We start from the raw sequence: 13,426 nt of genomic DNA, 5'->3' as shown, positions 1-13,426 counted from the left end.
GAGAAGGGAAAAGGGAGGGAGAGAAGGGAAAAGGGGGGGAGAGAAGGGGAAAAGGGGGGGAGAGAAGGGAAAGGGGGGGAGAGAAGGGAAAGGGGGGGGAGAGAAGGGAAAGGGGGGGAGAGAAGGGAAAGGGGGGGGAGAAGGGAAAAGGGGGGAGAAGGGAGGGGGGAGAAGGTAAAGGGGGGGAGAAGGGTTAAGGGGGGAGAAGGGTTAAGGGGGGGAGAAGGGTTAAGGGGGGGAGAAGGGTTAAGGGGGGAGAAGGGTTAAGGGGGGGAGAAGGGTTAAGGGGGGGAGAAGGGTTAAGGGGGGAGAAGGGTTAAGGGGGGGAGAAGGGTTAAGGGGGGGAGAAGGGTTAAGGGGGGGAGAAGGGTTAAGGGGGGGAGAAGGGTTAAGGGGGGAGAAGGGTTAAGGGGGGAGAAGGGTTAAGGGGGGGAGAAGGGTTAAGGGGGGAGAAGGGTTAAGGGGGGAGAAGGGTTAAGGGGGGAGAAGGGTTAAGGGGGGAGAAGGGTTAAGGGGGAGAAGGGTTAAGGGGGGAGAAGGGTTAAGGGGGGAGAAGGGTTAAGGGGGGAGAAGGGTTAAGGGGGGAGAAGGGTTAAGGGGGGAGAAGGGTTAAGGGGGGAGAAGGGTTAAGGGGGGAGAAGGGTTAAGGGGGGAGAAGGGTTAAGGGGGGGAGAAGGGTTAAGGGGGAGAAGGGTTAAGGGGGGAGAAGGGTTAAGGGGGGAGAAGGGTTAAGGGGGGAGAAGGGTTAAGGGGGGAGAAGGGTTAAGGGGGGGAGAAGGGTTAAGGGGGGAGAAGGGTTAAGGGGGGAGAAGGGTTAAGGGGGGAGAAGGGTTAAGGGGGGAGAAGGGTTAAGGGGGAGAAGGGTTAAGGGGGAGAAGGGTTAAGGGGGGGAGAAGGGTTAAGGGGGGAGAAGGGTTAAGGGGGGAGAAGGGTTAAGGGGGAGAAGGGTTAAGGGGGGAGAAGGGTTAAGGGGGGGAGAAGGGTTAAGGGGGGAGAAGGGTTAAGGGGGGAGAAGGGTTAAGGGGGAGAAGGGTTAAGGGGGGGAGAAGGGTTAAGGGGGGGAGAAGGGTTAAGGGGGGAGAAGGGTTAAGGGGGGAGAAGGGTTATGGGGGGGAGAAGGGTTAAGGGGGAGAAGGGTTAAGGGGGAGAAGGGTTAAGGGGGAGAAGGGTTAAGGGGGGAGAAGGGTTAAGGGGGGAGAAGGGTTAAGGGGGGGAGAAGGGTTAAGGGGGGGAGAAGGGTTAAGGGGGGGAGAAGGGTTAAGGGGGGGAGAAGGGTTAAGGGGGGGAGAAGGGTTAAGGGGGGAGAAGGGTTAAGGGGGGAGAAGGGTTAAGGGGGGAGAAGGGTTAAGGGGGGGAAAAGGGTTAAGGGGGGGAGAAGGAAAGGAATTCTGGGTGCCCTTTTAAAATACAATTAAAATTGCTAAAAATACATTTAAAAAAATACAAAAAAAAAAAAAAACACTTACCTGCCCAGCCGTCTATCTGTTAAGTCATCGAGACTAGAGACCTTTTCCCATTCAGATGCTTCTCACATTGAATTGCACAAAGCATTGAGGACACATGTTGAATGCATGGCACTGGATAAGCAGTGTCCAGGGGCGGGATAGTTTGCATGTGGATATTAGACATCAAATAGATTCAATAACTAAATCCATGTTACTCCAAAACAACAACTACTACGCATGGTAATGTCAAAATATAAACTGTGCCAGTTCACAGAAACATCACTGCTTTCCTAGGAGCAGCTCCTATGCCCCAAAATTACTCTATAACGATGAAGATGATTTTTGTGCTTTGACTGTCCATTGACTGTCTATTTGAAACTTAACACCGAAATACAAAGATAAACGAATCCAAGTTATAGACTTGTTCTCTACACCTCAACCAGGGCTCATAAGCAACAACTAAAGTAAATAGAAACAAACCAGTGGAAAACAATCCTCATAGACATTTCAGGGTTAAATACACCTCTAGTGGTTGTCTTCCTGATAGCCACTAGAGGCGCATCCTCCTCCAGTACAGAGTGAAACTTGGTCCTGTAATCAAATGCTGCTGATAGTAACATTTGATTGGAGGAGCGCAGCATTTGGACAAACATGCCTAGCTGCAATCCATTGAATGGAGGAGATGACAGATGATGTCGGCTTGGATGCTGACAACACCGGAGGCGGAGCTGGAGGCTGCAGCGGAGGGGTCCCGGCGTTGGAAAGTAGGTAAGTAATTTTTATTTTGCTGTGCAAATGTAGGTGGACAGTGATCACCTTACTATAAGGGAACCTATAGAAATGAAATAAAGATTATTTTGGGGACTATAGGTTCCCTTATATAAAAGTTAAACAAACCTGCATGCAACTTATACTGCCACTAGGAGAATCGCAAGTACATCATATAAAGGAAAAAAGCAATATTCTGCATTTCAAGTGTCTATGTCTCTCAAAGGATCTAACCCCAGTAAATCAGTGCTCAAACAGTATTTCAATGATTGGGTAAGAAATGCACTTACCTACAATGTTTGCATTGACTTCACTTGGACCCTCTATTTCCATGGTGAATTAATCCTAGGTCTTATTATGACTTCTTTTGTACTTTAGGGTCAACAGAATAACCTAGAGCAAAATTCAAACCATAACAAGTCACAAGATTGAGTAACTAATGCACACCATTCATCAGCATTAATAATGAAATCAACCAATGTTTTAAATCAAAACACTAGAGCATTGTATGAGCTATACTAATTATGTCTTACAGTATATATTTGAAGAGATACTATAAGTGCCAGGAAAATGTCATGCACAACTAAAAAAAAAAAAAAAAAGACAACCTTTCTTAATTTCTCACATTTTTTTTTTATATTTTATTCATATTAAATTATGTTTTATAGCTAAATATTTTATGTTAAATTAAAAGCCTTATTTCTCATTAATAAAATTATATATAATAAGTGTGGGTGCACTTAATAGGAAAGTGGTGAATTACAGTTGAACAGACATATAGTCAAATTCCAAGTTTTGTTTATGTTTTATTTTGATCAAAACATGTACATTTGACACAGTCCTTAAGGGGTTAAACAGTGTATAAAGACTACAAAATAACTACAAAGACTTTTGAGATCGATCCCTATGGCAGGCAGTCTACGCCATTAAAGGACCACTCTAGGCACCCAGACCATTTCAGCTTAATGAAGTGGTCTGGGTGCCAGGTCCTTCTAGGGTTAACCCATTTTTTCAGAAACATAGCAGTTTCAGAGAAACTGCTATGTTTGTGAATGGGTTAAGCCTTCCCCTATTTCCTCTAGTGGCTGTCTCATTGACAGCCGCTAGAGGCGCTTGCGTGATTCTCACTGTGAAAATCACAGTGAGAGCACGCAAGGGTCCATAGGAAAGCATTATGAATGCTTTCCTATGTGACCGGCTGAATGCGTGCACAGCTCTTGCCGCGCGTGCGCATTCAGACGACGGGGAGGAGAAGAGGAGGATCGGTGGAGGAGAGCTCTCCGCCCACCGCTGGAAAAAGGTAAGTTTTAACCCCTTTCCCCTTTCCAGAGCCGGGCGGGAGGGGGTCCCTGAGGGTGGGGGCACCCTCAGGGCACTCTAGTGCCAGGAAAACGAGTATGTTTTCCTGGCACTAGAGTGGTCCTTTAAATTTAAAGAGTTGTCACTAAATAAGAATAGGAGTAGATTATCCCATTCCCTTCCTCATTTTCGTTTTTGTTTGAAGGATCACTATAGGGTCAGGAACACAAACATGTATTCCTGACCCTATAGTGTTAAAACCACCATCAAGCCACCCTGAGCCCCTCATGCCCCCCTAAATATAGATATCTTAATGTATTCAAGCCTGAAGCTGTAACTCTGCATGCTGTTAGACTCAGAAAAAACAAGCAGTCTGCTGACATCATCAAAAGTGGTAGCCTGATCCAATCACAATGCTTCCCCATAGGATTGGCTGAGACTGACCCAGGAAGGATCTCTAACAGCTATCTGAGGAGTGGCCAGTGAAGTTATCACTAGGCTGTAATGTAAACATTGCATTTTCTCTGAAAAGACAGTGTTTACAGCAAAAAGCCTGAAGGTAATGATTCTACTCAGCAGAACAAATTCAATAAGCTGTAGTTGTTCTGGTGACTATAGTGTCCCTTTAATTTTTGGCTGATTATTAAGAAGATACTATACGCAACTGAAGCAATGACATTGCAGGGGCACGATCTATGCACCAAAACTGATTCATTAAGCTAAAAATGTTTTGGGGACATTCGTGTCCCTTTAAATTTGTGAGGGGAATGCCCAGCATTGGGATAAAATAGAGTAGCTCCTTTAATTGCTTTTATTTTTTTAAATTCTACAATACGAACTGCTACTACACACACACACTAATAAACACACTGTAAAAAAAAAAACCACATGCATACAGACTTGCACGCAGACACACACTTTGTGCATGATTTAAAATTGTAATCCCTCTCTTAGGTACTGTGTGCACATATGCATTGACATTGCAGTGTATGCAACCAAGGGGCAAAGAAGTTGCGGTGGGTGTGAGAAATAGACGAGACATTGTACCTACTTAGGACGAAACAGATTTTTTAAAGTGAATCTGCACTCTACAAACTATGTGATTTACAAATTCAACTTTAGTAAATTATCAAACTACCGGTAATCTAAACATTGTGCTGGTGAAAAATCCCAGAAAATGTAGATTAAGAGATATGTTTACACATGTATCACTACCTCCTCCCCCAAGACAGAAACCTGCAACAAATGTGGCCACAAAGCCACCATAAGATGAGCACTGCTTTCTATATTCGTATGAGTTATGTGTTGCACTGCCTGGTTACGATTATGTTGCTATGTCTTTTTCCCCCACTATAAACGTTAAGGTGTGTAAGTAACCATACAAATATGACTCATATCTGTGAAGGCAAGTTCGTATATGCAAGCATGCAATGTCAGGGTGAATGCACAACACTGAATTTATACTTACCAGGTGATACAGTATAACATGGAATACACCTACACATCTCTTAACACGTACAATAAAATATACTGGCACAAACATGGAATATACCAACTCACACAGCCTATGCCACTATATAACATGGAATATACCAATTTACACAGCCTATGCCACTATATAGCATGAAATATACCAACTCACACAGTCCCTGCCACTGTATAACAACATGGAATATAGAAACTCACACAGTCCCTGCCACTGTATAACAACATGGAATATAGAAACTCACACAGTCCCTGCCACTGTATAACAACATGGAATATAGAAACTCACACAGTCCCTGCCACTGTATAACAACATGGAATATAGAAACTCACACAGTCCCTGCCACTGTATAACAACATGGAATATAGAAACTCACACAGTCCCTGCCACTGTATAACAACATGGAATATAGAAACTCACACAGTCCCTGCCACTGTATAACAACATGGAATATAGAAACTCACACAGTCCCTGCCACTGTATAACAACATGGAATATAGAAACTCACACAGTCCCTGCCACTGTATAACAACATGGAATATAGAAACTCACACAGTCCCTGCCACTGTATAACAACATGGAATATAGAAACTCACACAGTCCCTGCCACTGTATAACAACATGGAATATAGAAACTCACACAGTCCCTGCCACTGTATAACAACATGGAATATAGAAACTCACACAGTCCCTGCCACTGTATAACAACATGGAATATAGAAACTCACACAGTCCCTGCCACTGTATAACAACATGGAATATAGAAACTCACACAGTCCCTGCCACTGTATAACAACATGGAATATAGAAACTCACACAGTCCCTGCCACTGTATAACAACATGGAATATAGAAACTCACACAGTCCCTGCCACTGTATAACAACATGGAATATAGAAACTCACACAGTCCCTGCCACTGTATAACAACATGGAATATAGAAACTCACACAGTCCCTGCCACTGTATAACAACATGGAATATAGAAACTCACACAGTCCCTGCCACTGTATAACAACATGGAATATAGAAACTCACACAGTCCCTGCCACTGTATAACAACATGGAATATAGAAACTCACACAGTCCCTGCCACTGTATAACAACATGGAATATAGAAACTCACACAGTCCCTGCCACTGTATAACAACATGGAATATAGAAACTCACACAGTCCCTGCCACTGTATAACAACATGGAATATAGAAACTCACACAGTCCCTGCCACTGTATAACAACATGGAATATAGAAACTCACACAGTCCCTGCCACTGTATAACAACATGGAATATAGAAACTCACACAGTCCCTGCCACTGTATAACAACATGGAATATAGAAACTCACACAGTCCCTGCCACTGTAGAACATGGAATATAGAAACTCACACAGTCCCTGCCACTGTATAACAACATGGAATATAGAAACTCACACAGTCCCTGCCACTGTATAACAACATGGAATATAGAAACTCACACAGTCCCTGCCACTGTAGAACATGGAATATAGAAACTCACACAGTCCCTGCCACTGTATAACAACATGGAATATAGAAACTCACACAGTCCCTGCCACTGTATAACAACATGGAATATAGAAACTCACACAGTCCCTGCCACTGTATAACAACATGGAATATAGAAACTCACACAGTCCCTGCCACTGTAGAACATGGAATATAGAAACTCACACAGTCCCTGCCACTGTATAACAACATGGAATATAGAAACTCACACAGTCCCTGCCACTGTATAACAACATGGAATATAGAAACTCACACAGTCCCTGCCACTGTAGAACATGGAATATAGAAACTCACACAGTCCCTGCCACTGTATAACAACATGGAATATAGAAACTCACACAGTCCCTGCCACTGTATAACAACATGAAATATAGAAACTCACACAGTCCCTGACACTGTAGAACATGGAATATAATCATGGGCACGCCCCCTGGCAGTGTATAACATGTAATATAACAATTTACAGGCCCACCTGACCGTTTATTTTTTTACTGGTATTTATAAAGCACCAACACATTCCTCAGCGCTGTACAATTAGGCGAGAATGTACAATATACATAACATGTATAATATACAATATAATAACGGACACGCCCCCTGGACACTCTAACATGGAATACAATATTTCACAAGCCCCCTGGACCCTGTATAACATGGCATATAATAATTCCCACACCCCCTGACACTGTATAACATGGGATATAATAACTGACACACCCCCTGACACTGTATAACATGGCATATAATAATTCCCACACCCCCTGACACTGTATAACATGGGATATAATAACTGACACGCCCCCTGACACTGTATAACATGGCATATAATAATTCCCACACCCCCTGACACTGTATAACATGGCATATAATAACTGACACGCCCCCTGACACTGTATAATATGGCATATAATAATTCCCACACCCCCTGACACTGTATAACATGGCATATAATAACTGACACGCCTCCTGACACTGTATAACATGGCATATAATAACTGACACACTCCCTGACACTGTATAACATGGCATATAATAACTGACACGCCCCCGACACTGTATAACATGGCATATAATAATTCCCACACCCCCTGACACTGTATACTATAGCATATAATAACTGACACGCCCCCTGACACTGTATAACATGGCATATAATAACTGACACGCCCCCTGACACTGTATAATATGGCATATAATAATTCCCACACCCCCTGACACTGTATAACATGGCATATAATAACTGACACGACTCCTGACACTGTATAATATAATAACTGACACGCCTCCTCACACTGTATAATATATAATATAATAATTCACACGCGCCCTGAAACTGTGTAACATGGAATATAATAATTTACACTAACAATGTATAATATACAATATAATAACTGACACGCCCCCTGACACTGTATAACATGGCATATAATAATTCCCACACCCCTGACACTGTATAACATGGCATATAATAACTGACACGCCCCCTGACACTGTATAACATGGCATATAATAATTCCCACAGCCCCTGACACTGTATAACATGGCATATAATAACTGACACGCCCCCTGACACTGTATAACATGGCATATAATAACTGACACGCCCCCTGACACTGTATAATATGGCATATAATAATTCCCACACCCCCTGACACTGTATAACATGGCATATAATAACTGACACGCCTCCTGACACTGTATAATATAATAACTGACACGCCTCCTCACACTGTATAAAATATAATATAATAATTCACACGCGCCCTGAAACTGTGTAACATGGAATATAATAATTTACACTAACAATGTATAATATACAATATAATAACTGACACAACCCCTAGACACTGTGTAACATGGAATATAATAACTGACACGCCCCCTAGACACTGTATAACATGGGATATAATAATTGGCACTGTATAACATCGAATATAATAATTGGCACTATATAACATGGGATATAATAACTGACACGCCCCCTGACACTGTATAACATGGCATATAATAACTGACACGCCTCTTGACACTGTATAATATATAATATAATAATTCACACGCCCCCTGACACTGTGTAACATGGGATATAATAATTTACACTAACAATGTATAATATACAATATAATAACTGACACGCCCCCCTAGACACTGTATAACATGGGATATAATAATTGGCACTGTATAACATCGAATATAATAATTGGCACTGTATAACATGGCATATAATAATTCCCACACCCCCTGACACTGTATAACATGGCATATAATAACTGACGCCTCCTGACACTGTATAACATGGGATATAATAACTGACACGCCCCCTGACACTGTATAATATGGCATATAATAACTGACACGCCCCCTGACACTGTATAATATGGCATATAATAACTGACACTGTATAATATAATAACTGACACGCCTCCTGACACTGTCTAATATATAATATAATAATTCACACGCCCCCTGACACTGTATAACATGGCATATAATAACTGACACGCCTCCTGACACTGTATAATATAATAACTGACACGCCTCCTGACACTGTCTAATATATAATATAATAATTCCCACACCCCCTGACACTATATAACATGGCATATAATAACTGACACGCCTCCTGACACTGTATAATATAATAACTGACACGCCTCCTGACACTGTCTAATATATAATATAATAATTCACACGCCCCCTGACACTGTGTAACATGGAATATAATAATTTACACTAACAATGTATAATATACAATATAATAACTGACACTCCCCCTAGACACTGTATAACATGGGATATAATAATTGGCACTGTATAACATCGAATATAATAAGTGGCACTGTATAACATGGGATATAATAACTGACACGCCTCCTGACACTGTATAATATATAATATAATAATTGGCACTGTATAACATCGAATATAAAAATTCACAATTCACATACCTCCTGGCACTGTATAATAAATTAACTGACACGCCCCCTAACACTGTATAATAAATATATATAATAACTGACCCTGTATAATAAATATATATAATATATAATAACTAACACTGTATAATATATAATAACTAACACTGTATAATATATAATAATTCACACGCCCCCTGACACTGTGTAATATCTATAATATATAATCTATGCAGTTATACCAGGATGAGCACCCAGGCTGGCGAGCTCCCTTGTCAGTGATATCCCAGGAGGCTGTGCAGCAGGCGCTGTGATGTCCCCGCTGCCACCGTGCTCGCTGTCTGGCTCTCGGTCCCCCAGAAGCCCCTGCGCTCGCTCTCTCTGTTATTGTTTTGATCCTGTTTTTTTCGTCACCTCCCTCAGCAGGTCTGCCCAGTAACAGCGTCACGTGACACGGGGCGGGGCCGCCGCTGATTGGCCGGCAGGGGACGGGTGTGTGAGAGGACTCACCATTAGCATTTCCGAGAGAGTGCAAAGGAGGCGGGTTAAGGGGAAAGGAGGCGGGGTGGAGAGCGTGTGAGGTGACGTCACTGCACAGGGCGGTGCAGAGTGGCAAGGGGCGGCCATGTTATGTCACCACACCTGACACCTGACACCTGTCACATGGTTTGTGGCTACTAGTCTTATCCTCAGCTCGCCGCAGGTTGGCTACCCAGTGCCAGAATTATTCTAAAAAATCTGTATCATATCTAAAGCAACTGTTATATATACACAACATGCATATATAAATCCTCACATAGCAAATACCTCACACAGCACTAATACCCCCTCCTCACACAGCACTAATACCCCCTCCTCACACAACACTAATACCGCTCCTCACACAGCACTAATACCCCTCCTCACACAGCACTAATACCCCTCCTCACACAGCAAATACCTCACACAGCACTAATACCCCCTCCTCACACAACACTAATACCGCTCCTCACACAGCACTAATACCCCCTCCTCACACAGCACTAATACCCCTCCTCACACAGCACTAATACCCCCTCCTCACACAGCACTAATACCCCCTCCTCACACAGCACTAATACCCCTCCTCACACAGCACTAATACCCCTCCTCACACAGCACTAATACCGCTCCTCACACAGCACTAATACCCCTCCTCACACAGCACTAATACCCCTCCTCACACAGCACTAATACCCCTCCTCACACAGCACTAATACCCCTCCTCACACAGCACTAATACCCCCTCCTCACACAGCACTAATACCCCTCCTCACACAGCACTAATACCGCTCCTCACACAGCACTAATACCCCTCCTCACACAGCACTAATACCCCTCCTCACACAGCACTAATACCCCCTCCTCACACAGCACTAATACCCCCTCCTCACACAGCACTAATACCCCTCCTCACACAGCACTAATACCGCTCCTCACACAGCACTAATACCGCTCCTCACACAGCACTAATACCCCTCCTCACACAGCACTAATACCCCTCCTCACACAGCACTAATACCCCTCCTCACACAGCACTAATACCCCTCCTCACACAGCACTAATACCCCCTCCTCACACAGCACTAATACCGCTCCTCACACAGCACTAATACCCCTCCTCACACAGCACTAATACCCCTCCTCACACAGCACTAATACCCCCTCCTCACACAGCACTAATACCGCTCCTCACACAGCACTAATACCCCTCCTCACACAGCACTAATACCCCTCCTCACACAGCACTAATACCCCTCCTCACACAGCACTAATACCCCTCCTCACACAGCACTAATACCGCTCCTCACACAGCACTAATACCGCTCCTCACACAGCACTAATACCGCTCCTCACACAGCACTAATACCGCTCCTCACACAGCACTAATACCCCTCCTCACACAGCACTAATACCCCCTCCTCACACAGCACTAATACCCCCTCCTCACACAGCACTAATAGCGCTCCTCACACGGCACTAATACCCCTCCTCACACGGCACTAATACCCCTCCTCACACGGCACTAATACCCCTCCTCACACGGCACTAATACCCCTCCTCACACAGCACTAATACCCCTCCTCACACAGCACTAATACCCCTCCTCACACAGCACTAATACCCCTCCTCACACAGCACTAATACCCCTCCTCACACAGCACTAATACCCCCTCCTCACACAGCACTAATACCGCTCCTCACACAGCACTAATACCCCTCCTCACACAGCACTAATACCCCTCCTCACACAGCACTAATACCCCCTCCTCACACAGCACTAATACCGCTCCTCACACAGCACTAATACCCCTCCTCACACAGCACTAATACCCCTCCTCACACAGCACTAATACCCCCTCCTCACACAGCACTAATACCCCTCCTCACACAGCACTAATACCCCCTCCTCACACAGCACTAATACCCCCTCCTCACACAGCAAATACCCCCCTCCTCACACAGCACTAATACCGCTCTTCACACAGCACTAATACCCCCTCCTCACACAGCCCTAATACCCCTCCTCACACAGCACTAGTACCCCCTCCTCACAAAGCACTAATACCCCCTCCTCACAAAACACTAATACCCCCTCCTCACACAGCAAATATCCCCCTCCTCACACAGCACTAATACCCCCTCCTCACACAGCACTAATACCCCCTCCTCACACAGCACTAATACCCCCTCCTCACACAGCACTAATACCCCCTCCTCACACAGCACTAATACCTCCTCCTCACACAGCACTAATACCTCCTCCTCACACAGTACTAATACCCCCTCCTCACACAGCACTAATACCCCCTCCTCACACAGCACTAATACCCCCTCCTCACACAGTACTAATACCCCCTCCTCACACAGTACTAATACCCCCTCCACACACAGCAAATACCCCACACAGCACTAATACCCCCTCCTTACACAGCAAATACCCCACACAGCACTAATACCCCCTCCTCACACAGCAAATACCCCACACAGCACTAATACCCCCTCCTCACACAGCAAATACCCCACACAGCACTAATACCCCCTCCTCACACAGCAAATACCCCACACAGCACTAATACCCCCTCCTCACACAGCACAGCACTAACACCCCCCTCCTCACACAGCACTAATACCCCCCTCCTCACACAGCATTAATACCCCACACAGCACTAATACCCCCTCCTCACACAGCAAATACCCCACACAGCACTAATACCCCCCTCCTCACACAGCACTAATACCCCCTCCTCACACAGCACTAATACCCCCTCCTCACACAGCAAATACCCCACACAGCACTAATACCCCCTCCTCACACAGCACTAATACCACCCTCCTCACACAGCAAATACCCCACACAGCACTAATACCACCTCCTCACACAGCACTAATACCCATTGTACCCATTGTTTTACTTTCCTTTTCTCATTTATGTATCTAAAAAATGTTTATCCCCTTTTTTTACTGACTGTGCTATTCTCTCTTCTGTGTGTGCTTTGGACAGGGGCGTATTAGCCGCGAGGCAAACAAGGCATTTGCCTTGGGCGGCATTTTCCAGGGGGCGGCAAAAAACGCCGCCTCCAAATGCCCAAGGCAAATGTCTTGTTAGCCTTGCGGCTAACAGACATGCTGGGCTGGTTGCTGGGCGGGCAGGCTGGGCGGCCGGCGAGGGAGCTCTTCCCCTGAGCTCTCTGCTCAGCTCCCTCGCGCGCCGCCCGCAGAGTGAGACTGGGAGCCGGAATATGACGTCATATTCCGGCTCCGCCTCCCAGCCTCACTCTGCGGGCGGCGCGCGAGGGAGCTGAGCAGAGAGCTCAGGGGAAGAGCTCCCTCGCCGGCCGCCCAGCCTGCCCGCCAGTGCCGTCCTGCAGCCACTGGACCACCAGGGAATGGGAGAACCCCCCCACCCCCAGCATTCCCAAAGGTAGGGGGGGGGGGGAGTAAATAAAAAAAAAATGTGTTAATGTGAGTGT

General features: G+C 45.1%; 1 protein-coding gene across 2 annotated transcripts in view; it reads right to left on the bottom strand.

Moving 5' to 3' along the window:
- The window catches only part of PDCD4 (programmed cell death 4), a 48,520-nt gene extending 38,697 nt beyond the window's left edge, over positions 1–9,823 (bottom strand). For both annotated transcript variants that reach the window (XR_010085679.1, XM_063434802.1), the window contains exons 1-2: positions 9,678–9,823; positions 2,504–2,606 (exon numbers count right to left, since the gene is read on the bottom strand). Coding sequence is in view for 1 of the 2 variants with exons in the window: in XM_063434802.1 (XP_063290872.1) it covers positions 2,504–2,546 (43 nt within the window). In the remaining variant the exon portion in view is untranslated. The remainder of the gene's footprint in view (positions 1–2,503; positions 2,607–9,677) is intronic.
- Positions 9,824–13,426: the final 3,603 nt, after the last annotated feature.

The sequence above is a fragment of the Pelobates fuscus genome, chromosome 10, assembly GCF_036172605.1.
Source record: "Pelobates fuscus isolate aPelFus1 chromosome 10, aPelFus1.pri, whole genome shotgun sequence".
In the NCBI taxonomy this organism is placed as follows: domain Eukaryota; kingdom Metazoa; phylum Chordata; class Amphibia; order Anura; family Pelobatidae; genus Pelobates; species Pelobates fuscus.
The sequence above is the reverse complement of the archived record's forward strand: the minus strand, read 5'-3'. Positions and strand labels throughout refer to the sequence as shown.